The sequence below is a fragment of the Condylura cristata genome, unplaced genomic scaffold (assembly GCF_000260355.1).
Source record: "Condylura cristata isolate star-nosed mole 26May11 unplaced genomic scaffold, ConCri1.0 scaffold00024, whole genome shotgun sequence".
Taxonomy (NCBI): domain Eukaryota; kingdom Metazoa; phylum Chordata; class Mammalia; order Eulipotyphla; family Talpidae; genus Condylura; species Condylura cristata.
In genome coordinates this window covers 2,259,092-2,273,753 of record NW_004567125.1, presented here as the reverse complement: position 1 = coordinate 2,273,753, position 14,662 = coordinate 2,259,092, and the positions used below count along the sequence as shown (strand labels likewise).

At 55.2% G+C, this 14,662-nt stretch overlaps 1 protein-coding gene across 5 annotated transcripts in view; it reads right to left on the bottom strand.

The window, feature by feature from the left end:
- The window catches only part of CLIP2 (CAP-GLY domain containing linker protein 2), a 67,389-nt gene that overhangs the window by 22,577 nt on the left and 30,150 nt on the right, over positions 1–14,662 (bottom strand). For all 5 annotated transcript variants that reach the window (XM_012729014.1, XM_012729017.1, XM_012729013.1 and 2 more), the window contains exons 3-8: positions 13,780–14,333; positions 5,723–5,847; positions 4,039–4,252; positions 3,181–3,378; positions 2,162–2,265; positions 406–466 (exon numbers count right to left, since the gene is read on the bottom strand). In XM_012729014.1, the coding sequence (XP_012584468.1) occupies positions 406–466; positions 2,162–2,265; positions 3,181–3,378; positions 4,039–4,252; positions 5,723–5,847; positions 13,780–14,333 (1,256 nt within the window). The remainder of the gene's footprint in view (positions 1–405; positions 467–2,161; positions 2,266–3,180; positions 3,379–4,038; positions 4,253–5,722; positions 5,848–13,779; positions 14,334–14,662) is intronic.

Below are 14,662 nucleotides of genomic sequence, written 5' to 3'. Positions count from 1 at the left end.
CCAACTAAAGGGAAGCAGCTGCCCAAGACCAGTTAGGCTTGGCCAGAGTGCGCTGAGGGCTGAACTCACCACCTCCTGCTCCATCTGACAGCTCCAGTCTTTATCTCTCATATCCTTAGGGTGACGGGATGGGGGAGGGGGCTGTGGCAAGAAGGGCCTTGGCAGGTACATCCCACTCAACTAATGCCAGACAAAGGGCAGCCCCTGGGACTCCGGGAGCTGGGGCATCCCCATCGGGCACCTGAGCGGACCCAACCCCCTTGCTCTCTCAGGGAGCTTCCCTCCCAATCCCCCCAGCACCCTCCCGGGGGCTCAGAGTCATCCACTAGGGTCCCACAGCCATTTGTCCTTCTAGGGCCAAGCCCACGTGCCCAGCAAGCCGGGGGTGGGGCCTTTGACCATTACCTCCAGGTCTCCCTTGGTGATGGACTCCTCCTCCACTCGGAACTGCAGGTCCTCCACCTTCCTGCGGGGGAGAGGTGCTGTGTGGGCTTCCCCCAGAGCAGTGGCTCCGCCAGGGGCCATGGGAGGCCCCCCAGTGGACAGCCCAGAGTCCAGGCTCAGACCGTCGGAAGAACCTCTTGGGAAACCTGCTGTGGTCCTCCCAGCCTCCCGACCTGTGCTGTGCAGAAACCACCAACTTCAAACAGGGACGTTCTGTCAACAGCCATCTTCCCAGGGTAGTTGTGGGGAAAATGGCAGATGGACCGAGAACAGAAGCACAGTGCTACCAGCTCCAGCTCTGCTCTCCTCACCGCGGGGACAGAGACTGCCACACGGAACAGTCTGGAGGGTGGCGTGGGAGGGGCAAGGGAAGTGGGCTTCTCCCCTGCTGAGTCCGCTCTCATCTGCAGGCCCCCAAATCAGAGGCAAGTCCCAAACCCTGTTCCTCAGGCTGTGTCCTGACATAGGGGGCTCCCCACAATCTGCTGCAGGCAGCGGGGACTGCCCTCAAGGGAACTGAACGTCACCCTTACATGTGCCAAGGTAGTGCAGGGGAGAGACACAGGTGCAGCTTGCAAAGCTGCTCTTCCAGGGTCTCCTCACAGTGCCCAGCATACAGATGGGGAAACTGAGGCCCAGAAGGGCAAGTAACCTACCAGAGGTCATAGAGTGAGTATAGGCAATGCTGAGACTTGCACCCAGCCCTTTCCTGGACACAACTCCCACAACATCTTGAAGATCTGTTTTTGTTTGTCGGCATTAGGCGCGTCACCGTGGCAACCAGATGTGTGGGCCCTGACAGCCGTCTCAAGCAGATATAAATAAGCCTTCCTCTCCCCGAATCAGACGGTTACCACAGGCTGTGGAAACATGCCTGGGCTGAAAGCCCAAAAACAGACCCAAGGTGAGGGGGTGCTGAGGATGGGGGCTGCCTGCTGCAGGGGCGTGGGGAGGGAGGGCTGCAGAAGTCTGTGTATCTGCCACGAGCAGAGACACTCCTGCGTGAAGAGAAACCTCCTCCCTGCCAGCTGTGTCCCACCAGGTGACCCAGAAGTTGGGGTCACAGACAGAGGCACACCCCACCGGCCAGTAGCAGGGCAGAGGGGCCAGCATCACTGCTAACGTCGCTCTTGGCTCTGTACCTCGGGGCTCCCATCTGTGACTCGGGGCGACCCCTGCCTCCTGGCTAAAGGTGAGGTCGAGAGGTTGAGAGAGATGATGTGGGTCGAGCACCTAGATGCAAGGTGTTTCGGGGTCCTGCTGCTTCTCTGAGCCTCAGACGTGTGGATTGGGAAGGGGGTTTCACGATTTTCAGGCCCAGCCAGAGCGGATGCTCCCTGGACTGGCGCGTGGATAGGAAACACTGCACGTCTCCGCCAGGCGCCTTGCTGGAGCGGGGGCCCGGGCATTCTTGCTGCGTGCTGCACAAGCCAGAGGGCAAGGACTGAACCCACACAATCAATGAAGGAATATGGCACCTCCCACAGTTCGGATGTGCTGGGTGGTTCACTGCTGTTACCTTGTAAATCCTCCCAACAGCCTGCAGAGTAGGGACCTCCAACCCACTTTACAGAGAAGACTGAGGTCACAGAGCTCATGCTGCAGCCCTGGAATCACAACCAGTATATGATGGAGGCAGGATCTGGATCTGGACCTGCTCCTCCTCGTCATCCTCAGTGAGATTCAGGGAAAGCCCAGGCCGGGCAGGCGTGCTCACCTCCGCTCCTCCTCCAGCTGGTTGGACAGGTCCACCTTCTCTTTCCGCACGCTCTCCACCAGCAGCCGGGCCCGCTGCAGTTTCTCCTCTGCTTCTGCAACATACTGGGCCCCAAGCAAGGGCCAGGACAGGGTTGGCCTCCTCCTGGGCACTAGTGCAGGTGGCAGGTAGGCAGGGGTGGTGCAAGTGGCAGGGCTGGGTCCCCTGGCCATCCCTACCCTTCCGCCATCCCTAGCTGGGCATGGACTATGAGCCAAGAGGTGAGGAGAAAAGCCCAGTAGAGTGCCAGAAGGCAGAGGCAGGCCTTGCCCAGTGGGAACCCCAGATCTACCTGCCCCCCAAACTCAGCACCCCAATACCTCCCTCAATCTTTAATATGGCATCGGGTTGTTGTCCTGTGAAGACTCCTATCATGGGGCACACATGAGCCTGGCCTTAATTCCAGCAACGGGGGGGGAGGGGGGGGCGTGAGCCAGTGCCCGATGGGGACAGAGGCCAGGGTGGGGCTCTCTCAGGACAAGCACCAGGGAGTGTAGGGCAGACGTGTGTCCGCAGCAGGCCAAAGGCCAGGGGAGAGGGCATACCTGACCCACAGTCTGTTCAAAGTGTGTTTGAAAATGTGAACAACTGTACACAAAACACAGGAGTATTATTTGGGAGAACTGAGGAATTGGGAACAGCTTAAACAACAGGGTCTGGCCACATCAGTAAGGTCACAGCCTGTGATAAACAGCAACGCAGCCTCTGAATGGGGCAGAATTTTCCATGACCTAGAAAATGCCCACACCGCAGGAAGCAGGGGAGCAGCACGCGCGAGTTGCTGTCCAGGTCCTGAAAGTGTGTGCACTGGAAGGAAATGCACCAGGCAGGAGGGCAGCAGAGAGGAGGGCGCAGTGATGCTCACCTCACTATTTCTCTGAGCACCGGGTTCTCCTCTCTGAGCATGAGTGGCTAGCAAGACTGGCTCCAGGAGGCCAGGGGTGCCCTCCAGGTGCCCCACTGCCTCGTCTGCCACCCACCTGCTCGTGTTGTGCCTTCAGCAGAGCGATCTCCTTCTCCACCTCGCAGATATGGCTTGTGGCCTTGGCCACCTCAGCCCGCTCCAGGTCCCGCTCAGCCAGCAACTGCTCGATGTGCTGCTGCTTCTCCTTCAGTGCCTCCTGCAAGGCAGTTGTGCCGGAGATCTTGCGGGCATATCTCGAAGAGGTCTCCGTGAGCTGTGGGAAGGTGTGGGCATGGGCAGGACTCAGGGGCTGGAGCAGCATCCAGCTGTGGGGGCCACATGTCTCCACAGCCAGGGTCCTGCTCCTCCCCTGCCAGTGCCCTGGTCGCTCTGACCCTACTCACATGGGAAGAGTCATGATGTCTAAGATTTGGGGAACTTCTCCCGGCATGGAGTGTTAGCTCCTCATAATCACAGTGCTGGGATTTCTACCTCATGTGAACTCCCTTGCCTGGCTACCTTTTTCCAGACCGGGAAGAAGCTCCAGTCCTGGACTGAGCTGGATGGAAGGCTCTCCACCAGCAGGTAGTGTCACCCTTCCCCTCACCTGGATTGTAGGCAGACTTCTGAACCCACTGCCCTGCACCTGTATGGCCTGCTCTGTACTGCATGACCTGTCCTGTGTTTATGTGAGACACTTTAACCTCCATGGAAGGGCTTAGGCTACTGACAAAACAATAATATAAAAATAACAAAAAATGTAAATGGACCAAATTCCCTATCAAAAGATACACACTTTTATCTTTGTTCAAAACCCCCAAATTGAGGGATACCTGGGACCAGAGCAAGTCAGGGGCAGATTGGGATACCTAGACCCCACAAACCCTACCCTCCATACACATACCAGGGTATCCCTCTGTAGTCCCACACTCACCAGGCCGCTGCGGCTAGGCCTGCCCCCCACGGAAGAGGCCACAGAGCTGACGGAGCTGATGGAGGAACTGCTGGGGCTGTGGGTCAGAGCCGAGACTCCCATGGCCATACGCTTGGTCTTCTTAGCCTTGGCAGGGCTGGTGGATGGGAAGCCGATGCGGATCACCTTGTGGATGGGTGCGAAGAGACCAAACTTGGGTGGACACTGGAAGTACCTAGGGAGGCAGAAGAAACCCACGCTGCTATCACAGCCCCACAGCCTGGTGCCTCGGGCCTCAGGTGTCTCCCCTATCACTTTAGAGTCCAATGGAGGGTTCCTCCCCAGGGCCCCTTCTACCACACACTTAAGAATGCGGACTCCCAGCAAGAGGAGAGTGGAGAGTAGGACCTGACACTCTGCAGCCATGAGCAGTCACTGAGTATGTATTCTGGGGGTGGAGGAATAACAATTACTGAGTATCTGCTCTGTGCCAGACCCTTTACATAATGTTCACTGTGCTCCCTAACCACTCTGTTATTGTACATCTTGCGGATGAGGACACTTAGTCTCAGAGAGGTGGAGTAGCTTGCCTGCAGCCAAGCAGCTGGATAAGTGGCAGGGACAACACCTCCCTGACAGCCTGCTGGGCTCCAAAGTCCACTGCGCGAGACCCCATGCACCATTCATGGCCATGTTACAACCCCACTCTCAAGGCTGGCCCGGAACCAGCTTCAGACTGCAGGAATCCCATCGGCTCTCTGCCCATGGCCTCCCCGCACAGAAACAAAAGCCTAGGAGACATCTGGGGGCAAGGGAGTTGCTGCCCAAACCTGCCCCAAATTCTGAGAGCAACAGTGAATTAGGAGAAAACAGAAAACATTGTGTCATCATGGCAATGATGCTGGATCCTCTTCTCTCAAAACCTCTCTACTCAAGGAGTCCACACGTGGCCAGAGGAGCCAGTCCAGTCGTTTCTTACATACCTGGAAACTTCCACCCCGTTCCCCTCTCCCCATATGGGATCTTTGCTCAGACTGCTGCTTGGCCTGGCTCTCCTTCCTCCAGTCACTTCTAAAAGCAAACCCCACCTTCCTGCAAGGGCAGGCCCGTGTCTGCCTCTTTCCCTACAGCTGGCTTGCACCTCTCCTCAGGGCTGTCAGCTCAACAGAAACCAGCCCAGGGGTCCCACCACAGCCCCCCAGGCCACCTAGCCTTAGCCACACACCTCTGACAGGTACTGTTCACCCATCATCCTCCCTCCCTGAGCCCCACGAGCCCAGACACAGCCTCTCACAGCCCAACTATTATCCCAGCAGCCATTCCCTTTCTTCAGGCACTGTGATTATTTCCTGTGCCACCCAGAAGAAGACCTGAGGGTGGGACCACAGCCCACACCCAGAACCCCAGCTAGTGCTCCTGCCCTTTCTTAGCCATGTGTGGGACTGAAGACTCTTCTAGTACTTGTCCATGACTCTGTGTGACCTTGAGCAATGACCTCTCTGGCCTCTGTTCTCTCATCTATAAAATGGGAATAGTATTTCCACCACCTGCTGTGCTGCTGTGCAGGAGGGAGGAGGCAGCACCTAAACCAGAGCATCTGGCACAACCTCCCACACACCGCACTGGCTGTCGCGATGCCCCAGCCCCCGCATCCAAAAAGCCAAAGGGGAGACCCCGCCCACACTCCCCAGAGAGGCCACCGTACCTGGTACCCGCCACCGCCCCATCATTCTTCCCAAGGGGCTCGTCCAGCTCCACGCCACACCACTCGCCCTTGGCAAAGTCTGTCTCCCCCACGTATCGCACGACGCCAGTCTTCGTACCGCCAACCTGTTGGCACACGGAGAGACTCAGGTCTACAGGATGTAGTGGGCAGAGGCAGAGGTGGCACGGGCACCTGAGGCCCAGACGTATCCCACCCTCCCTCCCAGACTACAGGGAACAGGGGAGCAGGGGAGAGACCTGAAGATAGAGGATGAATACAGGCATAACCAAGGCTGCCCAGTGCTCTACCATGCAAGAAGTTTTGGGAAAGACAGACCTGCTCTAAAATGCTGCCAGTTTACAAGCTGTGTGAGCTCAGGCAAGTCACCCCACCTCTCTGTGCTTTAGAATCTTCATCTGTAAAAAGGTTTTTGCGTATACTAGAGTCTTAATAAATGTTATCTTTAAAAGTAGTTGGAGGGCCCTCCCGGATGGCGCAGCGGGTTAGGGCGCAGCACTGTGGAACTGGCCGCAGCCACTTCAACACCAGTTCGACCCTAGTGTTGAGCTGACCCACATGGGCAGCAGACCTCTCCTGTCTGCCTGCTGCTCCCCTCAGCAGTGTACTTCGTGGATCTGCCTGTTCTGCTCCCCACTCTGTTTCTGGTGAATCCTTTCACTTTCCCTGCACCTCTGGCCTGTACCCCAGCTCTGTATGCACAAATAAATAAATCTTTGGGAAAAAAAAAGTAGTTTGAATGGTGGTTGCCAGTCTCATAGAGGGAGGTGGGGACAGACTTTCAGTTTTGTGAGATGAAAAAGATCTGTAGCTCTGTTGCACAACAGTCTGGATGTACTTAACACTACTGAACCATACGCTTAAAAATAGCTGAGAGATTACATCTTATGCTCTATATAAGGCAGCACAATTATAAAAACGCACAGGACAGGTCAACAAAAGGTATGACTATTCCTGTAAAAGAGTTTAAATACAATGTATTTCAGACTTAAAAAGGTTTTAGAAGCTTTCCACCTCTTTTCCAGAAGCAAATAGTTTTAACTTGTTAAATGTTGAATTTTTTGGTATTTACCTCCACATCTCTCACACTTACATGGCTCCTTCTGGACCTTCCAATTTGGGGGGAAACGGCTGACCGCCCAGCAGAAGGTAAGGTAGGAAGGTGAGGCATCAGGTCGGCCCAGCCACTGTTTCACGCCTGCCTCACCCACAACGGGGCTCCGCACCTCCCCCCCACGTCAGGGTCTACTCTATCACTGCAGCGGAGCACATCCTCCTGGAGTTTTCTCAGAAAAGGTGCTTGAGGAAATGAAATACTTGAGCCTCTACATATCTTAAAAAAGTTTTATTCTATCCTTTTCTTTTTAACATAAAATTCACCATGTTATTCATTTAAAAATGTATAATTCAGTGATTTTTGTACATTCACAATCATCACTTTTATCTAATTCTGGAACATTTTTATCACTTCTAAGAAAATTCTTTACCCAGCAGCAATTGCTGTCTATTCCCTTCACCAGCTCCTGGCAACCACTAATCTACTTTCTGTCTCCACAGATTTGCTTATTCTGGATAATTCCTATAAATGGAATCATACAACATGAATATGTAGCCTTTCATGCTTGGCATCTTTCCCTTAGCATGTTTTCAAAGTTCCCTGGGTGTATTAACATCAGCCCTTCATTCCTCCTTATGGCCAATTATACAGTCCATTGTGTGGCTACACCACATCTTGTCCATCTGTGCCTCTGCTGAGGGCTGTCTGGGTTGTGTCCGCTTTTTGGTTTTTATGAACTTCACTGTGAAAATTCATGTACAAGTTGTGTGAACACCTGCTCTCCATTCTCTGGCTCCCCTCACTCCTGAATGAGCATTTGATGGGCCCCTTCCTTCAGAGTCTTGAAGGATCTGGGGGTTACGGTTAAGAAGGTCAAGGGCTTTCAGAGTCCCGGTTCTCTCTGTGGGCCTGTCTTCCCACTCAAGAGCCTGCAGGACTTTCTCTGTCCCAGGGCTGTGCAGTTCCACAGTGGGGTGCACTGGTGTAGGCCTTTCACCCAAAACCCCAAATTGCCCATCTGGGACATTTTCTCTAAGGAGTTACTTGACAGCCACCACCTTTCCCTCTGTTCTCACTTTCTGCTACCAATAACATTTAAAATTGGAGTGTTTGGTCAGGCTTTGTCTGATTTTTCTTTCCTGTTCTGCATCTGCCTTTTGGCTCTTCTTTCTGAGAAATTTCCTTAGATGCAGCTTCTAGTGCTTCTCAGAGTTTCTCAGACCTGTAATCAAAGTTTCGGTTTCCCAGAGTTCTGTCAGTCACTGACTATTCACTGGGATATTCAGCAGTGTGCTGTTTGCAATTAATGCCTACATTACTTTTTCTTATTTCCCAGAGGAGTGACTGTTTCCACCAGAGAGCTTTCTGGTGCTCCCCACCCCAAAGGGCAACAGCTTGGTGGCCGGTGTCCACCATTAAGGCACAGTCTTGGCGGCCAATGTCCTGGGAGTTGAGTGAGGAAGAACATGGTGGGGACAAGGGTCAAGTTTTGGGGAGAAAATTACTCACTTAATCCTTTTTTAGGAGCCCAACCTGCCTAGGATCCTTTTACCTAAAGACTTGGTCTGACCCTCTCAGGAGACAACGTGCCCATCCCAGACACCTACTGGAGAGCCAGCAGGAGGCAGAGGGTACAAGCCAGGATGGGGGGTCTCAAGGCTCCCTCCCATTTTCAGCCAGTTCTCTCTCAGGCACCAACCTCAGCCTGTTTCCAGATGCCACCGTGTGCCGATTCCCCAGCTCCTTGGTGTCTGAGAGGAGCGCTGACTGCTTCACTGCTCTCTCCGCTGCTGCTGTGGCCTCAGCTGGGATGGACGCCCAGTGTAATTGCTGCCGCCTCCTATTCTCTTTGCCCTCAAAGCTTTAATATCTTTTTTTTTTTTTTAAATCGCTTCACCGGCCCTCCCTGGTGGCGCAGTGGGTTAAAGCACAGCACTAAGAAGCTTAAGCCACTTCTGCATGAGTTTGATTCCTGCCTGCCCTGGAGGTGACCACATGGCGTGGCAGACCTCTCCTGACCCGCCCGCTGCTCCCCTCAGCAGTGTACTTCGTCTATCTGCCTGTTCTGCTCCCCACTCTGTCTCTGGTGGCTCCTCCCACCCTCCGAATCTCTGGCCTGTACCCCAGTTCTGTATGAATAAATAATCTTTAAAAAAAAAAAACCGCTTCACCCTCTAGTTAAAACTCGCTTAACCATCCCCATCATTTCTTCTATGCACACCAGGCACCAGCACACTGAAGACCTAAACTCTAAACCTCACAACGCATGGGGCCGGCAGTGTCAGCCGTTATTGGACAAGGAGACCGAGGTTCAGACAGTCAGAAGCAGGGGGGCCTCACTCTTCTTATGACACCTGTAGTCTCTATCCTGCTGGATCAACTACCGGGCCTGTTCCCCTAGTTCCCCTCATTTGGGGGGTCTGAGACTAGACAGCGCGGAAATGCACACAGCCACAGGGAGGTGCTGCTTCTCCTTCAGTCCTCAGCAGCCTAGTCCTGGACCAGTCTCCCCCAGGAAAAGGGGAGGTTCCAGGTTCCCTGCCCCACCCAAAAGAAGGGTGGACCTGAGCAGAGAAGAGAGGAACCTGGAGTCTGGAGGAGAAGGAAGCAGGAAGGAGGCCAGAGGTGACCTGAGGGAGCCACACAGAGCAGAGACATGTGAAGAAACTGCGCTTGCTTCTTGGTCCTGGACTGGTTAAAACAGATGTGGGTGAGAGACCGTGGGGAAGTGACGATGGCAGCGTTTATCTTGATTTTGATTTTGCCCTTTTCCTCCCACACTTGTCTGGCCATTTAGGACCCTTTTCTACGGATCCCCGCCATAGGTGCTTTAGGCTTGTGTTGGGCTTTCAGGCCTTGCTTTGGGGGGACTTTTACCCACGAGGGGACGGGTAACTTTGGGTATTTGATTAGAAATTATATTCTTTGTCTTTTCTGATTGCATACTGATTGTACTAAAGTTTCTTTCCATTAAAGCTCTTATGTTGTGTCTTCATGCGGCGGATAGCAGAACCTGTTCAGAGCAGGCAGGTTTAGGGGTTCAGTGGTGCCCCTCTCCCTGCCCTGTAACAGTCCTATCCCTCCTTCAGCACAGAGGAGCCAGGGGAAACTCACAGACATGGGAGCAGAGCAGCGACAGACAGGCGTCCAGAGGAGATGGGCCCGACACCTGACACTGCCCCCGAGTCAGCACAACCTCTGGAACACTCATCTCTGCCAGATCCCACCTTGTGTGTGCCAGGCCTCACCATCCATTTTTACATTATTGTATTTTGATTTTTTAACTTAAAAAAATTAGGACTATTTTTGGAGTAGTGTTAGTTTCATAAAAAATTTTAGCAGGAAGCACCATTTCCATCTCCCCCTCTCCTCCCACTCCTGGGCAGGTTAACGTGCACATTTGTAGGACGTGTCCACGAGGATGCATCATTACTAAGTCCAGTCTCCACAAGGGCTTGCTCCCGGTGCTGTACAGTCTACAGGGTTGATGGGAGTCCACCGACAGAGACTCCTACAGGATAGTTTCCGCTGCCACGACTCCCTGCTGAGCTGCCCATTGATGGCCCTGCCTTGGCCCCGCCCCATCCCCACCCCCAGCAACAACTGACCTTTTTACTGTCCCCAAAGTGGTGCCTTTCTCAGAAGTCTCACAGCTGGACTCACAGCGTGGGGGCTTTTCCATCTGACCTCTAGCTTGCCAGGGAGCACTTCTGGCTCCTGCATCCCTTCATGGCTTGACAGCTCATTCTTTCCAGCCTTGAAGAATATTCCAACGTCTGGGTTATCTGGGCCAGTTAACCTCTCCACTGCCTACTGAAGGACATCTTGGTTGCTTCCATGTTTTACCAGTTTTGAATAAAGCAGCTATAAATATTCATGTGCTGGCTCTGTGCAGACGTTTTTAACTTATTTCAGTTAGCTGTGGTAAGAGGATGCTTAGTTTTGTAAGACGTGGCCACACGGTCTCCAAGTGCACCATCTGCACCCTCACTAGCCATGCATGAAGCGCCTGGTGTTCCGCTGGGCAAAAGGCTCCCTCGCATCCACACCCCTGTGTCAGGCTCCAGGCGGCCTCCCCAGGATGAGCACCACACAGGCTCCTCCCACCAGCCCCTCCCTTACCTATGGGCTGGAGCCCCTTCTGCTTGGGCCAAGCACCAATTAGAAGCCCGGGCTCACAAAGCAGTGGCAGTGGGCAGGTGGAATTCATGTTTCTTGGGGACTTTCCTTTGAGGAAGTCAAAATTAATAATTCGCTTAAAATAAACACTCCTGCCTCATGGGGCGAGCAGGGACTCGGCCGCCCAGCTCTGTCAGCAGAGGCTGGGAAGAGGCCCCCGTCTCACAAAGCTGTGGGGAGGGGAGTGGGGGCTGGTGCCCAAGGTGGGGGCTGGAGCAACACCTGGGGGGCACTGTGGGTGAGGGCAGGGGCAACACCTGGGGGGCACTGTGGGTGAGGGCAGGGGAAAGGAAGTGGGGAGTGGTGGGCAAGAAAGACACTGGCCTGAGGGCAGATAATAGAGTGGATGTGTCTCACTTTGGGGAGACCAAGGCAGCAGCCTCCTCCCTGACCCCAGCCACTGATCTGAACAACAACTAGAAGGGGGTGTCAGGGGCTCAGCTAGCCTGTTAAGCACCAAACAGTACACCTGTGCCCCGCCGGCAGGACACCTGACAGGCCACAAGCCCCACGCAGCAGGGCAGTGTGGAGCTTTCCTCTGTTGTGGACACCGGGCACAGCCGTGCGAGCCGTCTGGACAAGACGCCTCCTCACGGAGCTCCTGGCTGGGAGGGAAACAGACCGTGAAGTGGCAACAAGTGAAGGTTGTTGTTCCAGGCGGCTGACAAGGGCTAGCAGGGATAATACCAGAGGCCTCGAGAAGTGGAACAGAGGACCGCGGGAGGCGGGAGCCGAGGCAGCCTGGTGCACCGGAGCAAAGGAGAGCAGAGCGGCAGGGGCTACCTGTGCTCTCCACTGAAGGGACAGATGACGCACGGTGAGGGAATAAGCGAAGAGGCGGCTCACTTAAGTGACCTGCCTGGCACCCCAGAACTGGAAAGTAGCACAAAAGGTACGGGTTGGGTTGAATTTCCCAGCATGGCGTGGTCAGCCGGTGCCGTCATTCAGACTCGGAGCAGCCCCAAGGACAGCAGCCCCCAGGGCAGCTTAGGCACCATGAACCTATCTGCCTGGACGGGGAGACACAGGTACCCCAGGGGTCCAGCCACAGCAAGTCCAGGATACCCCCAATATTCACACGTACTATGTCCTCTCTTGTCCCCTCCCTCCTGTCTCCACAGAGCAGCAAGTGTTGCACTTAAATGTGAATCAGCTCACGCGGCTGTGGAGAACTCGCCACAGCCCCTCTGCTCTTGAGAAACACCAGCCCATGGAGTGGACCCACACCGGCCTGCAGATACCACCCTGCCCGGCTCCCTCTGCTACCTGCTCAGCCTCCTGCACTTTTCTCTGTTTCTCAAGTCTCTTGGGCTGCCAATCTCTGCCCAGCATCCCACCCCCACTGTGTGGTCAGTACCAGTTCACTCCCCGACTTCAGTCTTCACACCTGTCCTGAGGAAGCCTACCGGCGGTCAGCTCCCAAAGTGTCCTTGTGGCATCACAGTCTATCAGGAACTTCACAGAGATCAAGGTCCCGGTCATCTGCCCCCACCCCATTATAAGTTGCTGAGGGCAGAGACCAAATAAGGCCAGGCTCCAGGCTCCCAGTGGGGAGAGTTCTGTCCCTAGGGAATCAGACTGGCCAACTAGCTCCAGAGATCACCAGGATAGAGAGAGGCTCATGGACCAGAAGGCACAGCTGGAGAGCTGGCTCAAACCGTGGCTGTGACCTGTCACCTCAGACACTTACTAAAGTTCTCTGAGCCTCAGTTTTTCCACTCACAAAATGGGCACAGTGAAATCACAGCCCGGAGAAGGCTTCAGGATTCAATGGGGTAAAGGGCATACTCTATCTTCTCACCCCTCTACCCCAAATGCCCTTCCCAGAAGCCTCGAGGAGAAACCTTGCTTCTAGGTAAAACCTGCGGCGTGGAGAGGGAGGATACCTGGAAACGATCCCCTCCCGTGGCGCCTACTCTTGGACCTAAAGTCCCTTGACCCTGGGAGTTCTAGGTATGTGCTCCCCACATAGAGGTGCAGCTGCCCACCCTCTCCCTCAGGAGACCCAAATACAAGGACCTTCCCATCCAGAGACCACCTCCATGGCCTCTCGCACTCCAGCATGACACACGCCTCCAGGGCCCGTCCTTGTGGTACCATCCCTTCCCAGCACTGTGGTCTCGGCCGGCAGGGGCAGCTCAGGATCACCCCGATTTAGCACAGCAGGAAATGGCCTCAAGTTGTCCGGCCCACTTCAGGTGCCAGGAAGACACTGCTGCTCGCAGACTGCAAAAGGACGAATCCAGACCCTGAAGGCCTGGGGTTACTGCTCCCTTCCCACTTGGTCTCAACAGCTGGGACCACCAGAGAAGAGGGGCCGGCGGGAAGACTGCGGCACCTGTGAGCCACGTCCCTCCTCTCCAGCAACAGTGATCAAGCTGCTGAGGAGGAATCTGCACCACCAGGCACCGGGCCGGGGTCTTGAGAGCACATCTATGTTGGTGAGCTCATCCATGCTGGACCAATGGACGAAGCTGAAACAGCTAACAACGCGTGCACCAAGCGCCAGGCCCCACCTAAGGCATCACACATAATAACACACTGCAACCTATGAGGGCCGTCCTACTAAAATTCTCATTTTATAGACTGTAAGACTGAGGCCTAGAAAGGTTAAGAGACTTGCCCAGGGTCACACAGCAATAGCCTCTAGAGCCCACCTCACCAACCTCCCTATTCATTCTGCGGTTTTGATGAAGAGTGGGTACCTCCACGTGGACCCAACCTAAGCCCTGGAGGTCCCCCTGCCCAGCCCCCGGGGTCCTGCTTGCCCACACTGTGGGGAGCAGTGGAGGGAAGAACTCACCAGCACGCGGTCTCCCAGGCGCAGGTCCTTGTCACCCCGCTTCACAGAGCCGCTGTCCGAGAGGTTGGAGCCTGACTCGTTGCCTGTCTTGACGGAGCTGTTAAGGACGCTCTCCCGCAGCGGGATGACACGGCTGGTCAGCGGGGGTGTGGCTGTACCCGAATGCAGGGACAGGTTCTGGGCGGTGAGCGACTCCACCGAGTGGGCATCGCTGCCTGAGCCCTCGGCCGTGGGCTGCCGGGTCAGCTTGGAGGGTCGGGTGAAGATGCCCTGCAGGGCTGGGCACTCGAAGTAGCGCACGCCGCCCACGGCGCCATCGTTCTTGCCCACCGGGTCATCCAGCACCACGCCAGCCCACTGGCCAGGTGCGAACTGTGTCTCACCCAGGTACTGCACCACGCCCGGCTTCATACCGTTCACCCATACCCGCTCGCCAACCACGAAGTCCCCCAGGAAGTCATCGCCCACCTCGGCTGTCTTCTGCCCAGGCTTCTCAGGGGCGGCAGCTGTGGCCGCAGAAGAGGGGCCGGAGGCCTGCTTGTGCAGGGGGGAGCCTGAGGAGCAAGGAAGGGGCACAGGGTTAAGCTGGAAGACGCCAGGGCCAGCTCACTGTGGGGAAACTGAGGTAGGCATGGCTAGCAAGGTGGCTTGGGCAGATCTCATGCTCCTTGGGTCCTCGGCATCCCTAGGTCTCTCCCTACTCTTCCAGCCCCTATAGAAAATTCCAAGGATTAAAGCTCTGAAGAGTTCCTCCCAGAAGCAACACCATTCACTGTTGTAAGGTCACTCACAATTGAGGGCCAGGGGCCCTCCCTGGTGGTGCAATGGGTTAAAGCACAGCACTATGAACCTACTGCAGGCATTGCAGCACAAGTTCTATCCC